Here is a 19,022-nt window from a genome sequence, read left to right as displayed (position 1 = left end):
CTCTTTGCTACTGATTAGAAAATATATGGCTAACATTCTATTTTTATTAGTATTCTTAGTGACACTTTATTTTCACAATTTATGGGAAGCCGTATTTCACAAACATGTGCCCCAATTATTTTTAGACAGAAGAGATTAAAAAAAAACATTTGGAGGCTAACTCCCTGAAATTCCACTGTACTAATATTAATTTATCATTTTAAATACTGACTTCAGTTACCTGAATTTCCCATAAGCAGTTTGGTATACCTTACCATGTGTTGTTTCTTAAAAGATGCCCTTTATTTGGAGCAACACTTGTAAAAGAGATGCCTAAATATACTGTATTTCAGTATAAATGAGTCACCTAACTTGCTTATTTATCCTTGAAATTGAGAATCGGATGACTAGATTTTTTACAGGATGTCTCTCAAAGCCTCTGCAACATGTAGTATAAAGTGACAGTAATCCTCATTAGGGCTAATGAGCTGTTTGAAAAAAAACCTTTAGGTAGCGCTCTCACTTTCAGTGATGCACTGCACGGTTATAAATTAAATTTTATTTATGCTCCTCAGAGTAGTATTAGAAGGATCAGTCTCAAAAGAGATCAAAATGAACAGATTTAAGTATTGGGTTGTCCTTTTTAAAATAAAAAACTTGGCTTCCCTTTGAGAACTGAACTCAATAACTATTTAATGGACTTCCTATGCTTTAAAACACTACTTAAATATTTTCCAATAGTTAAAGAATAAAAGATAAGTTTCATACAGCATATTTTGACAGCAAGCAGACAATCACAATACCACATCATAATAATAATCCCTGTAAAACACCTGCTATCATTTTGTTCCTACCTTCTCTTCCACATTTTGCTTTACTTTCTTGTTAATGCCTCAAGAAAAGTATGCAAATGACTTGTCTGGTAAACATAATTCCTTAAATTATTCAAATCACTGTCAGAACATTGTTTTCTATAAGAGGAACAAAACATTCTCACTTCTACTTAATCAGCTAAGAAAGATATCACTATACTATGGTGTTACTTACCCTGTAATAATTATCTCTGGATAGCTCTGAGTGATCAAACCCCAGTTGCCTCCACTGATAGGCCATTCCTGGAAGATTAACAAATACACTGAGGAAGAAAATATCATACAGTGCAAAGTTAAGCCATTGAAATTAGTGCAGATACTGCAGATTCCAGTATTTCACATGACTTCAAAAAGTAATTGGACATGTCCATTGCAGCGGGGGGAAATCAACAAGGGCTATAAACAACACCCCTGGCCTGGCTCCAGGAAGTCTCTTAGCTTCCAGTGATATGGCCATCAATAGGAGCGTATCAGGAAAGCATAACTATAGGCTTCACATATGCTATATCCTCTCTAGACATCTGCTGTTAGCCACTGCCAGAGACACGATAATGAGTCAGATGGAGCTTTGGTCTTAGTATGGCCACTCTTATGTTGTTTAGAGCTGTTGATCTTCAGTATTTTCAAATACGTATGTATGTACTAGATGTTGTACCTTCTTACTGTAACCTTGACGTTTCTGTCGAGCGCCAACTGAATAGAGTGCAGGTATGAGGTCCACAGGACAATCGGCAAAATATTCACAACACGTAACCGGAGATTCATGTATAGTCAAAGGATAGGGATTCTCAAATATAGGGTACCTTTAATGGATGAAAGGGGAAGACTGTTAATCTAGGAAAAACTTTTTTCTTTTAAATGCAGAACAAGTAAAACACTGAAGACTAAGTTTGCATTCTTTTCGTATAGAGGAAAATAAATGCATATCAAATGAGATTATGAACAAATATACTATGCAACTTCACTGCTCATCCAGTACACTGTGAAGATACTGTAGTGCTCTAGATGGAACCTGAAGTTTGTACTGTTTCTAGAATATTTATAGAACACTGCTACTGCCTATAGTTTTGTATTTTTGCAAGCTTATTATTTTAATGGCCTGCAGAAAAACTGAAATTACCAAGTCCTAATTGTAGTAATGTGGAGCTATGAATTTATTTCTAACTCTTCAGTCTATTCTTTCAGGGAGAAAGATAGGAAGACTCCACTTCTCACTTTGTATTATTAAACTGTTCATAGACAAAGTTGTTCAACACTTCATAACCTACTTGCAACTCCAAGAGCACTTTCTGAAAGTTTATAGATAGCAACACTCGGTTACCAACTAGAAGCAAACACACACACACTCCACACCACCACCTCCATTATAAAAGTGAGAGCCTTAACGAAGAAAAAAGCCAATAATAATAAAGAGGTAAATATATCTGTGTTCAAAACACACTTATCTCCAGAGAAATGCATACTATGCATATGCTTTTTTCTTTTTGCCCCCCCTTTTTTTTTTTTTGAGAGAGAGGCGAAAAAGGACACAGCTTCTCAATCCATATAAAGGAAAAATTAGCAACAACAGATGAAAACATTCTGCATACCAACAACTTTACACAGAGCTATCTGGAATACTAAAACAATCCTCTAAAAATTTAATGAAAGAGGCTTAATTTTAACAAAATATGATAAACCCATATGACAACACAGGGCAAAAGAAAACCTCCCATAACAAAAATCTATTAATTCTGTTGCTTTTTTCAGGTGTGAAACAATTAATACTTTGCAAGTCAATCAAAAAGGACTATAAGCCTTTTTAAAACATAACTACTGAAGATTTTTTGACATGAAATGGAACAAGCTTTAACATAAAGTTCAAATTTCAGACACTAAACTATTTCACTTAAGAAAAAAGCCTTGTACAAACCTTTTTATTTCAAGCTCATTAAAACTTGTTTTATTAATCTTTCAACATATGAATGTTGAAAGCTTAATGCCATTGGTATATCAGAAACAAGTTTTGGATACAGCATATGGCCATGTAACATTGGGAAAATCTAAATGAAATTGCTCATTAGCTGCAGAGATATTGGGACTAAACTTGACCTTCTTCCAAATTCGATAGTCTTCATTATCTAAGGTATCACCATTGACTTTGAGGATATATATTCACAGGTTTGTTTTGCCCTAGAAGCATGTTCTTCACAAGGATTTTTCTTCATTGACCATTGGTGACTTTTAATCAGGAACACTAGAAAGATCATCTCCGTCAGGTTCCTCTGCTACTAATCCCTTAGTAGTTAGTTGTTACTGCCTATACTAATTTCAAAACCCTTGATAAAAAAGTTTGCAGGATCCAGAATTTTTAATCACCATCTAATAGAGTATACAGACTGTTCCATGGACAAAGTAACAAGAGATTAAAAATGTGTTAGGCAAGTTTTAGTCATGAAAACTGTAATAGGATACTACTTTTAAGCAACCTCTTACGACAACAGTCAACTAGGGACTAGATGTTACCATTCTAATTTTATGTATATATGATATGATATTTATTGCATCAGCATTGAGTTACTTAAAACAATACAGACAGCAATTCATTTGGCAATAAAATCAGCATATATTTATGTGATAACAACACCACTCAGTGTCAGCCAAGATTAGCTGGCTTATCTGAACAGTTCTTCCCCCTGCTCCCTTCCCCAAAATTCCAACCTCCCCTCATAGCACTAAGGGATCAACTTAGAAATAAACTGTGATAATTAAAAAGCAGCAGTGATCCGAGTAGTTTCTGTCATTCAATCAAATCTGGAAAAAGTCACATAATATTCTACTCGTCTTCTAAATATTAATTTGAGAAAAGTTGATCTATAAAGATTCTCAGTTCTGCTGAAGAAACCTTATATTTCATATTCAAAATTTTATGTTCTGGACAGGGAGGTATTATGGTAGATTAAAAAGTTATAGAGGAGAACAACAGGCTGACCACTGCAGCCAGCCATTAAAAAGACTACATAAGATTCTTACCCATTTTGTGCAAGGTCAATCAGTACTAAGTCCTTTTCTAGGAGAACAACTACAGCATATGGTTCCTGAAAGTCTGAAAACAAGAAAGAAAAAAGTTACTTATTAGTAAATGTAGTTCTTGCATGCACAGCCTCAAGCACGTGATCAGTCCTTGCACTCTATCAGTCGAGAGTAGAAGAGCCACTTAGATGACTATACAGTTTCTGAAGATATTTTATACACTCAACCCCCTGAATGCTCCAAGTTAAGTTTGGAAAAGCCACACTCTCCCTTTAATTCAATATTGTCAACACTTCCAATTTGCTAGAACCATTTAAACAGCTCAAATAACAGGAAAAGGAACATGCAGAGGAACTTGTATAAGCAGTATTTTTGAGAAAGAGCCAATTACTGAACAATAACACCCTCCCACCCCCAAACTACTTTTCCTCCTATTCAGTGGGGTTTAAATTCTACTTTCTCACAGAATGGATTGAAAGACAGCCGACTTGACACTAAAATAAGAAAACAAAGAGTTTCCAAAGTTTATCTTGCCCTCTTTCAGGCAGACCTCAAATTCTGAGCTAAGCAGTTTTATATACTCTGATATAAGTTGACAGCTAAAATCACTGGAGTCATCAGAAATATAATGCTATTAGTCTAGGACAACTACTTAAACTATGATAAAAAAAATCCCCTTCTGAAGAAGAGAGATTACTGGTTAGTGATGAACTTCATGTGAATATTGGAATGAATAAAGTCACTAAAAGTTAAGAGTACTACACAAATGCTAATCAAGATTTAGCATTGACTGGAAAGGTCTTATGTGCTCAAATAAATATTGATGAACACATCTGCTGCAGTAACTACAGCTTAAAATTGTAATGCTACTTTTTGTCCGCACATGCTTTTGGGATTAAAAAAGAAGGAAAAACCATGCAACCAGTAATCGGCATTCTTCTAGAAGCAAAACAGGTTTCATAATGAACTATTCTATTATGATACTTTGGGAAGCAGAATAGACTTCATACAATAGGGATAACAGATGTTACTGCTGCAGTATGATCCCCAGAGATACAACAGAAAGGCAATAGTAAAGAATATTCTGATGGGATAAAACTCTAGAAAGAAAAGGTTGAAGTACTGAGAAAAGTCTTTACAGAGCCTACCATTAGGATATGGTGTTTCACAGAGGGTTAGAAAGTCAACAATAGAATAATCCATTTCTAGCACAGCAGTACTTTTCCCATGCATAACTGTTAAACAGGGTCTTCTTCCTACAGTGTCATATGATAAGCCTCCTGAGAGAATGATGAAAGGCTCCCTGGAATAAAGCAGAGGCATTTAGGATCAAGACAAGATAGATAGTATGTAAAAAGAAATTGGGCAGTTTTTGTAATTTTATAATAAAGTTCAATGAGTATAATTAAGCAGGAAGACATTAAGAATAATGCAAACCAGCTCCCCATGCAATGTGTAGCTTGGGTACGCATTTCAAAACTTAAAAACCAAGAGTTAGAAGACTACAACTCAAGTCAGACATTTCTTCCAAATCTTTTATTCTATATTGCTTATTTAAACCATCTTTGCAACTGTTTGCCAAGATGAGATTTTTCTAATGTTGTTGAACTTTAGAATTGTTTCTTTTCTACTGAACTGCAGATTTGGATTTGCCAACAGCCCATCATATAAAATATTCCAGCAGGATCAGGAAGAACTAGTCCCATTTACTTCCTGTACAGAATTACCCTAAATTTTGGAGGATGAACAATTTTGCAAACATTGTAAAATAAATTTTTCAGTCACAATAATATGACTGTCTTGGAGAAACAACCAGCTGCTCAGTAAGCTTCAAAGACCTAACATCTTTTAAGAAGCAAGGACATAAATAAATGCACATAGTTCTCTAATCACACATTTACTCTAGATGTTTTATCCATTCCCCCCCCCCCCCCCCCCAAATTCAAGGAACTACTATGTCATAGACTACTCCTACTGCATAATTAAATGGCTGAGTACAGCAAAGAAAAAATATTTATTCTAGTCTTGAGAAAAGAGATTAGAGGCTTCCCTTCAAAAATTTTTCAAAAGTCTTTACAGAAACATATTTTTAAATACATCCACATTTTCTCCAATATGCACATAATACACAGTTTAGTATTTCATTTACTGAAAAACAAGATGATTAAAACCAAGATGAGGTAAATGTATTCATTTACTAGGTATTTTCTTCTTTCCTGATTATCAAAAGTCATCACTCATTTTAATACTGTTTATGTTTAAAATAGGGCATAATACCTTTTAAAGAGCAGACTGACCATTTATAAGTATACAGCTCAAGAAATTTCACCTGTTGTTGACTATTGTCTCAAATTCCAGGTATATTTCTGGAGGAAAAATAGGCACTTAAGAGTATGAAATTTGTCTGGATCTACTTTTATGCTCACTTTAGGTAGGAATCCTACCCTTTCTTTGTGTCTACCTTGGAAGCAGCAATTATGTCAATATCTGGAGAAAATTTGTAGGGGAAAAAAGCCATCCTGACCTATTGTGAAAACAAGGCTGAAGAGATCTTTTATTTTTTGTCTTTTCCTATACACTATCTTTCCGATACTGTCTAAATGGTTTTCACTAGCTAGCTTTTGAAACACAAATATGAGAGATTAGGTACATCTTTCTTCTTGAAAACTGTGCATGAATGGTTCAGTTTATGCACATGCTGCCCTTCATGAGTTTAAGGCTTGGCTGAAATGTGTTCGGTGTTTGTAGCATTGAAGGCAAAGCAGACCGAGATAAGCTTTCAGTTTCTACAATTATTTCACAATCTGCCTGATCTTTCAGAAAGCCCTGTGACTGAAGAGTTGATAGGATCAGTGTTCTGCTGGCTGAGGAAGAGACCCCAAAGGAATGGCCATAAATTAGACCATGGGTCCATCGAGTTCAATATCCTGCCTCCAACAGTAGCCAAAAGTGTATTTCTAGAAAAGGAGTAAGTTTTCTCCAAGTTTTCATTTAATCTCAGTTCTTCATATTGGAACTTCGCACAATCTTTTATGGTTAGGTCAATGAAGTAATTTCAGGAAAAGGACAAACTTTACTTTAAACTGATATTTTTCAGGATGTCAATGAAGAGAAAAATACTGGTGTGATGTACTTGTAGTATCTCATTGTGCTGGAATGATCTATTGCAGTATTTTTTGTCTTCACAAAATCATTAGTTTTTTAAAAAATAACGCTGCCAGGACAATATGCAGTAATTATTAGACTTGTGGGTTCACCAAGATCAACTGCCAATAACAAAGTGACAAATTTCAGTTCCTAAGTTTCATACATCACAGTGAAAACTGCATGCTGGTTTCATTTCTCAAGGTAATCATGTTTCTTTGGGCAGGCTTGCCAGAGTCTGTATCCTTATGAAGCAGAGAATGGAAGAGCTAAGAATAGATTACACAGATCTGTCACATGGATTTTTCACAGATGAGTCAAAGATTAAAGTTGACTTTAGTCTGCAAGGAAGACTAATACAGGTTTGTGTATGAACTTTTCATATTTTCATGAAACCATGGATTTACTGCAAACACAAGCTGTGCATTTTCTAATTAAATACTTGGAAGTGTTGTCCTTCAGTTGTGCTATATATTAAAAGGATAGTGCACATGAATGTTAAATAGAAATGCATAAATTAAAAGAAAAATTAAAAAAATGTACTTTACATAATAGATGAGATGGATCCAAGTTTGATAGTTACATTTTACCTACCTGAAACAATGGAAAACATTTAACAAAAAGGAGTGCTCAGCTCTTAGAGAATTGCTATATAGCATTTTTAGCAGCTGCTAATACAGAGATTCTTCTTTGAAACAGTTCTGCTTTAGCAGATATGGAAGCAATCCCTTTACATTAATTTCCTTATCAGTTAAATCTGTAAAATCATTGGGGAACACTATGAAAAATTCACTACAAGGGGGACAATGTTTCATTGAAAAAAAATTTCAGAAAACACAGGATTAGGTCTTGCAGTGTATGAAAACATAATACAACTGAGAGCTGAGCAGCTCACAACCCTGGAGAATGTTTCTGCTCAGTTTTAGAAGTAAACTGTCCAATGTCAGTCAGTTTCTGGCAATCTGGATACGAGAGAGAACAATATATACAGAAGTCAGGCCATTGGTACCAGTTGGCTTACTTTTCAAACCATACGTGAATTTTTCAAGAAACTAACCCCTAGTAATAAAGATGGAAAAGACTTCAAGAGTTAGTTTAGCTTAAGACTGGAAATCTTGAAGTAGTAGCAAAGACAAATTACAAATTCATTTTGGGAAGTGTGCTTTTGAGCCGACAAGCTCACACAACAAAATAATACTATTCAAACTAAATTAAAAGATCAAAAACTTTTACTTACCTGGAGACCTCATTATTATTATTATAACCTCTGGGTCCCAATTATATGTATCCATCTTGCTAAAGGGTACTACTCTACAGTTAGTCAAATGACAACTGCATTAGCTACCAAGACAATACCCTTTTGATTATGTTTTATGAGGCGACTTTTGAGCTGTAATTTCTATTATACAGAGCTCTGTAGCAAAGAATAAGCTTGGGCAATTTTATCATAATTCTAATAGCAACCAGAGTAAATACTACAAGGGGCTGAATCAGGAGGGGTGGGAAATGGCTTTAGGAAGCTCAAGACTGTCTCTAAATTCACTTTGGACAGAAAAGTACACATAAAAGGCAACATGGAAACCATTTCAGCAAGCTCAAAAGGTAACCTACCTTGGAACTCATGGCTTCACAAAGAGATGAAGTATTTTAGGTGAACTTAAATGGCAGAAGAATAACGACATTATGCTCTGGGATTGGAAAATTATGCCAGTTTGCTCAAGGAATATACCACGAACTTGCCTTTCAACCCCCTATCTCAGGTACAGTAATAACCTTTCTACATACATTCTCCCAGAAATAAAGCTACAGACATATTATTGTTGTAAGGTAAACAACTTTGACTTTGGAGACTTCACAGGCACTATCTGCAGTAGACTTAAAAAAAAAAAAAACAAAACAAAACCACCCAACAACAGAAAAAAACCACAAACTTCAAAGATAAATAAGTGGTTTGTAAGAACCAGAAAAACCCTCATGTCCTCATGTTTCCCTGACTCCAGCTTCACAATATGGAGAACATAATGGAGGACAAAAGCGAGAAGGGATAAAGAAGAGCTGCATCAGTAGAAAGAGTAGTGTCTGTAGCCCCTACTACAGGTTGCAATCAGTTATGTTCCTTCCTTCTGTGTTTTTCTGGACACCTTTTCTCAAAAAAAAGTTTATTAGAAGCAGTAAAGAAAACAAGTAAGGTTACATCAATGAAGTGTTTTCACATGAGGAGATACTGAAACCAACCTAGATCCTAGACCATTCTGGATAAGGGAGGAGCAAGAAAGAAGGGGTGACAGAAAGATTAGAGTCCCATACTGAGCATAGAAAAAGTGAACTTGGAACAGTTACTCACCGTTTTTCACAATAAAGAAGTTCAGTGAAATAACTTAAATATACATTAAACAGTACTTCTTAAATATATGGCAAGCTTTATGGTTTTGTTTTCTTTTGAGTTTTTTGTTTGTTTGTTTTTGAAAGAACAGTTAGAGCAGACTGCTACAGAAGCAAGTTTATTTCATTTGTTTCTTATATTCTTTCAGTAGGTAGAAAAACTTTGGTCCTGTCCAGGAATGATTCTCCTCGGTGCTACAGAAATTAAACCATGAACAACAAAAGACAGTGCTTTAGCTAAAAGTGAAAACTGAATCATGTTCATACCTAATCAATTTCAATTGGTAAAGAGAAAAACTATCAAAATTATAAGATTTGAAAGGTAGTTCTGCCTTGCCTTAAAATTCTTGTAATAGATTACAAGTAAAACTGAAAATTCAAGTGTGAACTGAAGTACATGTAGCAGTAAATGAATGGAGATTTTCAGTGCACTGCTTCACCGCCACAGTGCAAATTGGGGTTTTTGTGTTTGGGTTTTTTGTTTTTGTTGTTGGTTGGTTTTTTTTTTTGTTGTTTTTTTTTTTTAATTAAAGTTCTGGAAGAGTATCACAATAGTGATAGACTTACAAGTACACTGAAGATGGAAAAAATATTAGAGAGAAAATATTAAATTCAAATGCATCAAAACATTCAGTTTCGATGAACACTGGAAAATAAGAGGTGTAAGAGAAAAAAGCTCACACTAGCAAAAAGCAGTCTCCCCAAAGAGCTATATATTCTTAGAAGTTCTGCTAGAATAACCTCCTCTTTAAACTGTATGAAAGTCAACTAGTTTTCACATTGTAATATTATAATTGCATAGAACAAGCTGCAAACTAATCTTTTCCTTCAAAATGACTACTCGTAACAGAAGGCTTTTGATTGCAGAAATTGTAACTTGGCGAAGCTGAGACTACTTTTGGTTATCTGTATCATTTTTTGATCAGCTTTTGACATTTCAGTGGAGAAATGAATATACAGACAGATGTAGACCGCTGCAAGTAAAATATGGCTTTCCAACTGATCATAGACATTCCTATATCTAGGAATTAGCCACAGTCTTAAATTTCTATTTACCTCACTTTTAGCAAACAATAAAAATATACAAAGCCCCTGAGAGTATATCTATGGGTGTACTGATATAGAGTAGAAACCTATATTACATCAATTAAGTAACAATCTTCTATAGAATTGAATGCCTAGAAAACAATACATAAGCCCCCCAAGGTCAAAGAAAATTAAAAAAATATGGAAAAAAAACCCAAACATTTGCAAATAGCTGAACAGGTTTCCATGAATATCTTATCTTTCTATTGTACTTTTTACTCAAACACTTTAAAACACTTTAGAAAAAAATTCCATACAGTTCATGAAATCCTTCAATCCTAATCGCAGTCTTGGTAACAAAACGTGCTACTCAAGATACTGTAATTCCATCTGAGCCTCTTGTTGCAATTAAAGCTTTGTTGCGTTCTCAATGTGCATAATTAGGCACAATTCACTGCATAAATTACTGCACTCTACCAGAAAAGCTTCTGTCAGTAACATTTTTGGGGAGCAACACGCATTCAGAATTTAGAATATTCACATCAGGCTACTATTTGTCACAGTTCAGTTTTTCAGGTCTGTGCTCCAGTATCTTCTGTGCTTTATCAGCTTTTTTTCTTTAATATTCTCAAAAGATTGAGCAAACACACACATGAGTTTAGTAGCATGGAAGAAGCATGTAGATAATGCATTAGCAGTATCTTTACCTAAGTTAAGGTTTGTATATGGTAATTTGTTCACATGTTTTTGTAGTCTATTCAGCAATACCTGATTTATCAAAACTATTTCAGCTGTTTTACCACAGCTCAGTGCCATCAGGATGTGTATCCCAACAACTGGGAAAAAAGTACATTCCCGGAGAGCTTTATTTATTTTACATATGTTAATTTTGCATACAAAACAAGCCTTACCCAGCTCTAGTTGTTTTATATTCCACCTTAAGGATAGGCTTGCAGGGTTCTGGCTTCTTTCCATCCTTCAGTTGCTTTCCTAAAGTGAATTATTTTCTTACATTAATCTTACAGTTCCACAACATGATAACAAATTACGAAACTCACTATGCAACTTGCAAAGTAGAACATTCATACAAACATATATTCAACACCTCTGACAATTATAGAGTATGCCTTGGAGTAATATCATTAAATATTTGTTAAAACTCTCAATACACCAACCTAGAATATTTAGGTTTAGAGCTTTTTTGTGTGTGTGTGTTTTAGGTTTTTTTTTTTGTTTTTGTTTTTTTTAAAGCATTGTAGAATATTTATTTTCAAAAATATAATCCTCCCCTAAAAAAGTTGTTTTGAGTAGCACCGGGAAATTTATAATTTCTCATGTCTACGGTTTTGCAATTAAAATTGGTCAGCTTACAAGTAAAATGAAGTTTATTCTGAGTGTTATCCATAAGGGCCAAGACCTGAATTTGAACATGAAGGCCCACTTTTTACTGTGCATTATTAGCAACTAAAGCTTTTACAGATACAGTTTCCCATGGGGCCAAAGGTAGTCTTGTCTAACTAGTTTTACTACTACAGTAGGAGTCAGTTTTTTATTTTTTTTGACTGCTACAGGATCATATAGAAATCCACAGCTTCCTTTTTCCACTCTAGTCCACACCCAGCACAGTAAACATGGACTTTCTGGAGGCTCATACAGGTAAACCAGGATGCTTAACTATAACATCTTGTATTACAACTGTAACCTCACAGATTATCCTCACTGTTACATTCACATTTAAGAATCTAAGGTAAATAACTTGCTAAGTCATGACTTAGACACATGCACATCATATAAGCCTGGCATTTGTATAGAACTTTTTTTGAAGAGCAGCAGCATATTTCCCAGAAGAACAACATGTAATGTTCATTTCCTAGATTAACATTAATGCAAGACTTCTGAGAAGTGGAAACATCTTACCAGATGCTAGTCTTACTCTGTTACAAACCTTTCCAAGAATTTATATGGTAATCTACACATTTATACATGAAGCAGATGCTTGCTTATATGTATTTTAAACAACATATGGGATTATAATGTCAGGCAAAAAGTAAGCCCTACAAAATATGTATTTGTTAATTTTGAGATCAATGCCATTGTGTGAAAGGCCAGCTTAAAGTTCAGAGATTTAGACAAAACTGCACTGATTTGTATTCTTATTTCATAAAGACTGTCCATTTTTTTTTTTTTTAACAAAATCTATCAGAATTTGATATGGCAGAAAGTTTTTACTTGCATTGCAAGTGCATTTTTAATACTTGGTTTTGCAAAACACACTTCTATTAAAAATAAGTTCTGTGTTTTAAGAGCTGTCAAAAACAGTGGGTATCCATTTTCATCTTACCATGTGGAGTGATTGTCTGGAATGGTTTGGTAGGAGATTTTACATTCCATATGGTCAAGGTACCATCTGAGTGACTACAAATAAATTGTTTTCCTTCATGATGCCAAGCCACAGAGTGAATAGCCTATGCAAGAAAAGAGAAAAAACAGAACGGTGTACGTAGAGTATCCTAGTATCATTTTAACCTTACTCCTTCCTCAGTGACATTAGACAGCAAAAGGAAATTAAAGAAAGTACTAATTAAATTATACTGCTCTTAGTATGTCCTAATTCACCCATAGTAAATTTTCCGTTCATAAGTACTTCTTTCAGACATAGTTCATCCATCAAAAATACTGTCTTCATTGCAGTAACATGTTTAAGGGAAAAAAAAAATCCTCCTCAGAGTACATTATTAAAGTATTTTCCAAAAATGAGTAGCATGCAGAGAATAAATGCAAGCACTTATTTGAGCTTTGCTAACCAAAATTTTTTATTATTGGAAAAATACACTGTCCATACAAAAAATACCTACTTGATGGGATTATTAAGTCAAAGTTCTAAATGGCATTTTGAGATGTCTATGTTGATATGCACAAGAAGCAAGCATGGGCTGAGAACATAAGTAAAATGAGAACTGAAGTAACGATAAGATTTTTTGGAAATGATGATGAAAACAAAATATTAGCTTGAATAAGCGTTCTAATGTTGCAATGACAGTTCTGAGGTAGAGGAAAGCATGGAAATCTACTAGTAAATCTTTCCATGAATACAGAATCATCTTTATATTCATAAAATTAGGAATGCAATGATTAAGCCATGCCGCATGAAATCTTACTGCAGAAAAAGAGATGGCTAAATGAAATCTAGTTGCTGCCTTAAGGTGAGAGAAAAAGTAAACAATGAAGCAAAGAGTACAAATAAGGCAAAGAGATTAGCTAGCAAAAGATTGGTGCCATTTCTGTTTCAGCCTCTCTATTAGTACATGGAGACATTATGAAACCATTAGGTGATGTTCAAGGGAATTTTAGTTATAGCATGAAAATATCAACAAACAATGAAAATCTAAAGTATTTCTCTACTACCCAAATGGTGCAGAAGAAAGTATTACCTGCTAGAAATATGGAACTTTGATATTACTGAGAAGGTAGATTTGCTTAATACTTATGGTAAAGACTTACTCTAGGTAAACTGAAAGCAGGACCTGAATATGCGAATGCTGATGGGCTGTACAATACCATTTTTTGAGTGGATACCTTCAGTAGGGATTCTGTCTGTAAGCAGGCCTTAGATTCACTCCAACTCCTCAGGGATTTCCTCTGTGAGGAAACCTGGGTGTGCGAGTAGTAGGGAACCCTAACTAGCAGTGAACTAGCTTAGGCAGTAAATTACTAGGCGAAGAGCAAATCACACAAGACAAATCTAAGCTAGCTTTGCCTAAGCTGATTATACACAGATCAGATCTTCACATTTCCTAAAATTATACAGAAAAACAAGGCAGTTTCCAGCATTACGACTGGGAGACTCCAGATATTAAACGACTGACAGAGGAAAATGACTACACTACATGATTGTGGAGTCTCCAGTTACAACTTCTCCGACTTAAAGTAGTAGAAGATCTGGATATCTGTAAACTACAGATTAATTAAGTTTAGTATTTCTTAGTGAAATTTAATCTTGTTCCCTATGTAGTGTGGAATCACTACAGATTTTGTTTGAAGGTAGATTCAGTGTACCAATATCACATCTACATATATGTAGCTCAGAAACCTAGACATCTCACATGAAGTCTCTTAGAGTCAAAGTGAAATAGTCTTGCTCATTCTATCCATAAGATAAATTTTTATTTAGCAAATAAAAGCAGGTATTATAAAAGAAATTTTGCATAAATATTGAAGATTTGTTTTCATTTACCAATGTAGTACCAAAGTCAGGGATCAGCAAGTCTGAAAGTGCACTCGGTAAAGCAAAGGTTGCATTTCAAAAAGCTCTTTTCACTAAGAAAAAAGTTATTTATACTATGATTAGCAATACAATGTAATAAGTATCTTGTAAATAATCCCCCATGTGGAGTCTAACCCTGACAACAGTAAGGAGCACATAGTGTAAATGGAACAGTTTTTTATACATGTTTATGTAGAAATAGGTCTTAAGAACCACTAAGAAAGTAAGCTTTATAGAAGGAAGGATAAATCTGAGAAATGAACACTTTTTCCTTTTCTTGAAAAAGAAGGTCAAGAGGAAAGGAGTGCAACAACCCATTACTGTTGAAATGGCATTAATGCTTATGAACATAAGATCTGATAAACTGAGCACAAAGGAGAAGGATGACTGCTATCACTTAATTTCTGCAAGGAACCTGATGTGATGGAAATAAAAAAGAGACTAATGAGGCCTTTGGCTTTATGGCTATTTATTGTCTAGTTTTATAGAGCATCTTGTTACATTTAGCAATGCAGCTAAGTATTATTAAAAGCATAACAACAATACATGTTTTGTGTATTTTTAAAACAATCCAACTAACAATTCTGTGGGGTGAGTATGACAAACTTTGGTACAGTGCACTATCCTTTGCTGTTACATAATTCACAACTTTTTGTAAGCCTGAAAAATAAAACCAGACCTGTAAGTAGCTATAGCATAATCTCTAGGTATATAACAGTCTAGTATATCTGCAGTGACAAGTGTGTTACAATGAAAGAAGTACAGTAACTTTAGGTGGCACTAGTTGGTTGGTATCAATAGCCTCAATCACCAAAACAAAACTGATAACTGAAAAATCATCCCAATACTCAAGAGGAAAAGTTTTGACTTTTTTCCATGGTTAATATTTATGCTAGAATTTGAAGGAAAGCAAAACATCCAAGATAGAAAAATCAGGCAGAATGCACTGAGGCTGCAAATCTGTACGTAGCTTCTTAGACACTAAAAAGCCCCTAGGAGTAATAAATTTTTTTCCCAGTACTGTACAAAAAAACCTTAGTGATCCAGAATAAAACTCAAAGCTTTAATCATAATTCCCATCTTGATTTAAAACTTCACCTGGTACCCTTTTGGTACCATAATGCAGCAGTATGCTTAAATCAGCTGGTACTGATTCAGCTGTGTCTCAAATATTTTTGTGGAATACATCACTGGTCATATGCATCCCAAACAGACAGTAATCCCTTCTGACAAGATCACGCACTAGTACCACAGAGGACTGTTGCTATATTTAAGGCACAAGGTGTTTGTATCCTTAAAGAGGAGCTGTCTGCACAGATAACCCAAGTCCTGACCTTACTAACATTCTGAATCCTTCCATTTACAAACATGCACCGAATACAGGGAATCTTTATATGAACTTACATAGAGAATACTCTACTAAAAAAACCAAACCCTTTATCTAAATAAATCTTTAAATTTACTTAATTTTAACTAAAGGTTTCTTATTAAAAGTACTCCTACTACCCCCTTCACTTTGATTCGAAGTTAAGGTAGCTGCTTTGGACTATATGGAAGTTTGTTTCAAAACTTCTGAGACAGTTATATGGTTTGGGGGGGGTATCAAATCTTACTGTTTCGAATAATAAACCCAGCATGACTGACTGCACTGTCCTACATATGCCAAAAACTGAACCAGAAACGTAGAAACTAACCATCCTAGAGTATTATGTGGAGAGAGGCTGTGCACAAAGGAAGCCTCACTTTCACCAGCTGTTCCAGAAGGATTATCCCATGTGGAAAAGTGACTGCTATATTGCCTGCATAGAAGGTGAATATATCTGATTTTCAGAAGGAAACATTCTTGCAGTGACAGCAACAGTTACCTGAGGGAGACTGTAGGACTGTGAAGTGCAATCACAAATAAGAAACTGAAGAAGTCTCAGGAAGAAAATTAAGAGCATTTATATGCAAGTCTCCTACAGAAGTATTTTAAGTAGATCACTAGCTTTTAAAGAGATCAACGTATGTTTAAAAACATTTATGAAAAATTGAGTTTTACTGCTGCAATAGCCTGTCAATATCCCTAGAAATCACTATTATTTCTTGATTCTTTGAAGAGGTACAAAAATTCTAAAATACAACCTCACAATTTAAGAGACAAGTTCATCAATAAAGACTCAAGTTTTGATTGTGTTTTTCCACCAAGGGGATTTAACTGTTTCAATTCATAAAATACATATACAAAAAATCCCTTTCTTTTCAATTCCTACAGACTTATTTTAATCCTACAGCTAAGGATACGAAGAACAGTCTCAAACTGTTCTGAAATAGTATCCTATTTTCCTACAAGACACATGCAAAAATTTGCTACTTTGGTGTGAATATAAAAATTATTAATTTAAGCAGTTTCCCCTGTTTCTAAGAGACTTTTTTAATCCATTTTTCTAATACCAAGTTTAGACTACAGCAAATACAGTTGCTACAACTCAAAAGAAAAAATCTAGAGTAAACTGGCTTTTTTTTTTTTTTTTTTAAATAATATGCACCTCCTTGCTTGCTTTTCAAGTGTAACACAATCTTTGGCAAATGTTTCTGCACATTCCACAGGAATGCACCAGAATCATGAAGAATTCCTTTCATCATTCTTTGGATTTGACCATGATCCTTTAGTCTTTTGTGCCATTAATTGAGCTTGAAATAAACTGTGTATGATTGGTACGGTCCACGATATGAGATGAGTTATTCTGCAAACCAGACTGTTTACCATAGCCTATTCAGATTTTACTGTCATAAGACAGTCCTCCATTTCCATAGACAGTATTTTCTAGTAAACTTGAATGGATGATGACTTCTTTTCTACAGGTTTACCAAAATACTCAAAGCAAGCATAGCAACTTTGGCGTACCTATGCTAACTCTCTTGTCAACAGCCTAAGAAAGAAAGGGAAAAAACGCTGCAAAAGAAAGAAAAAAATAAAATAATGTAGCTGCTGAGACTTACATGGCAATATATCATTAAGATTGTTTTGATGCAATGAAATCTGCTAGTGCCTAATGACTGCATTGACATGCTTTGGTTTCTGGTAAGTCACATATCAGGGTTGTTCCCCCCGCCCCCCCCCCCTTCATCTCACAGGCTACTTTGACGTGATTTTAGTGCTGTAAAATAATCTCTTACACTCAGCCATGTACCAGAACATTGAGCTTAAAAATAGTAATCTATAATATATTTGCCGAGTTAATGCTATCAAAGCTTACTTTAAATTAGAACAACAAAATCCTACTTGAAAAATGGACGTTAATAAAAAACTAGTTTTAGTTTTCAGAAGTTGAGATTCAATTTTTTAGAAACAAAACTAATAGTTGAGAAATTTGTTTTATTTCTTTCATGGCTGAAAATATAGAATGGGAAACGTTTGTAGTATAAACTGTTTTCTAGAAATGCATAACTTTTTTTCATATCCCCAATGTTTGAACATAAAAGGCTTAAGAACGATGCAAAAAGAATTCACAGTCTTATTTCTCCACTCAGCCTGCCCAAGACAAAAAGGATATTTTGAGGAAAGGGTTTCAAAGAAACTTTCTAAAGAAAAGTTCATTCACAACTTCAGTTCCATTATGTCACAGAGAATTTCCTCCAAATTCTCTGAAAAAGAATGTTACATTTGTGCATTCTTCTAACTAATTCTAAATATGCAACATATTACTGTTATAATAAAAAGTATACAGTACTAGAAGTTCAGGATCTCATTTGTAATATAGAAAAATCAAGAACAAATTCTAACTAAATTCCCTGTTACAAATTAGGACGTTGTGGAGGGAAAAATAGGCCAGCAATCAGCACTAAGACTAATCATGACCTAGAGCTCCTTCCCCCAGCCATGGTTAAGCAGAAATATGATTACAAAGGTTTTAGGGGTGGTGATGCTGCCCACCCTATAAGTATTCCTGTCTTTGGGATGAGTGTTCCTACTGTTCTTGTGCTGCAACTATCAGAGCAGGGTGCCGGGCAGGCACACATGCTCAGACAGGAAGAAAACATGGACAGTGTTCCACTGACCTAGCTTTCAGGCAACAAATGAGATTTCCCCGCCACAAAATAGGAATTTGCTTCAAGAAAGCCTCCTAAAGGTCAGGTAGTTTGGAATGAAACCAAGCAGGAAGCTACAAAAAGATATAATAGGATTCAGCTTCTTCCCTGAGGAAATCACCCAGATATCTTTCCATAAATGTCTGATCGTGCAGGAAGTTTGACCCTTATTGTTCCTTCGCAGAGGAAGATCATAAAGGATGACATTTAGATCCCTTCACACATTTGAAATTTTGAGTCAAAAAGAGTTGCATCAAATGACGGTGGTAGAC

General features: G+C 34.7%; 1 protein-coding gene across 7 annotated transcripts in view; it reads right to left on the bottom strand.

The window, feature by feature from the left end:
- Positions 1 to 19,022, bottom strand: part of STXBP5 (syntaxin binding protein 5) — a 115,655-nt gene that overhangs the window by 43,802 nt on the left and 52,831 nt on the right. For all 7 annotated transcript variants that reach the window (XR_015708265.1, XM_087774910.1, XM_087774911.1 and 4 more), the window contains exons 8-13: positions 12,757 to 12,880; positions 11,327 to 11,405; positions 5,012 to 5,166; positions 3,864 to 3,936; positions 1,507 to 1,654; positions 1,027 to 1,094 (exon numbers count right to left, since the gene is read on the bottom strand). Coding sequence is in view for 6 of the 7 variants with exons in the window: in XM_087774910.1 (XP_087631036.1) it covers positions 1,027 to 1,094; positions 1,507 to 1,654; positions 3,864 to 3,936; positions 5,012 to 5,166; positions 11,327 to 11,405; positions 12,757 to 12,880 (647 nt within the window). In the remaining variant the exon portion in view is untranslated. The remainder of the gene's footprint in view (positions 1 to 1,026; positions 1,095 to 1,506; positions 1,655 to 3,863; positions 3,937 to 5,011; positions 5,167 to 11,326; positions 11,406 to 12,756; positions 12,881 to 19,022) is intronic.

The sequence above is a fragment of the Nipponia nippon genome, unplaced genomic scaffold (assembly GCF_047370975.1).
Source record: "Nipponia nippon isolate SJK-2023a ecotype South Korea unplaced genomic scaffold, ASM4737097v1 scaffold_4, whole genome shotgun sequence".
Classification (NCBI taxonomy): Eukaryota; Metazoa; Chordata; class Aves; order Pelecaniformes; family Threskiornithidae; genus Nipponia; species Nipponia nippon.
The sequence above is the reverse complement of the archived record's forward strand: the minus strand, read 5'-3'. Positions and strand labels throughout refer to the sequence as shown.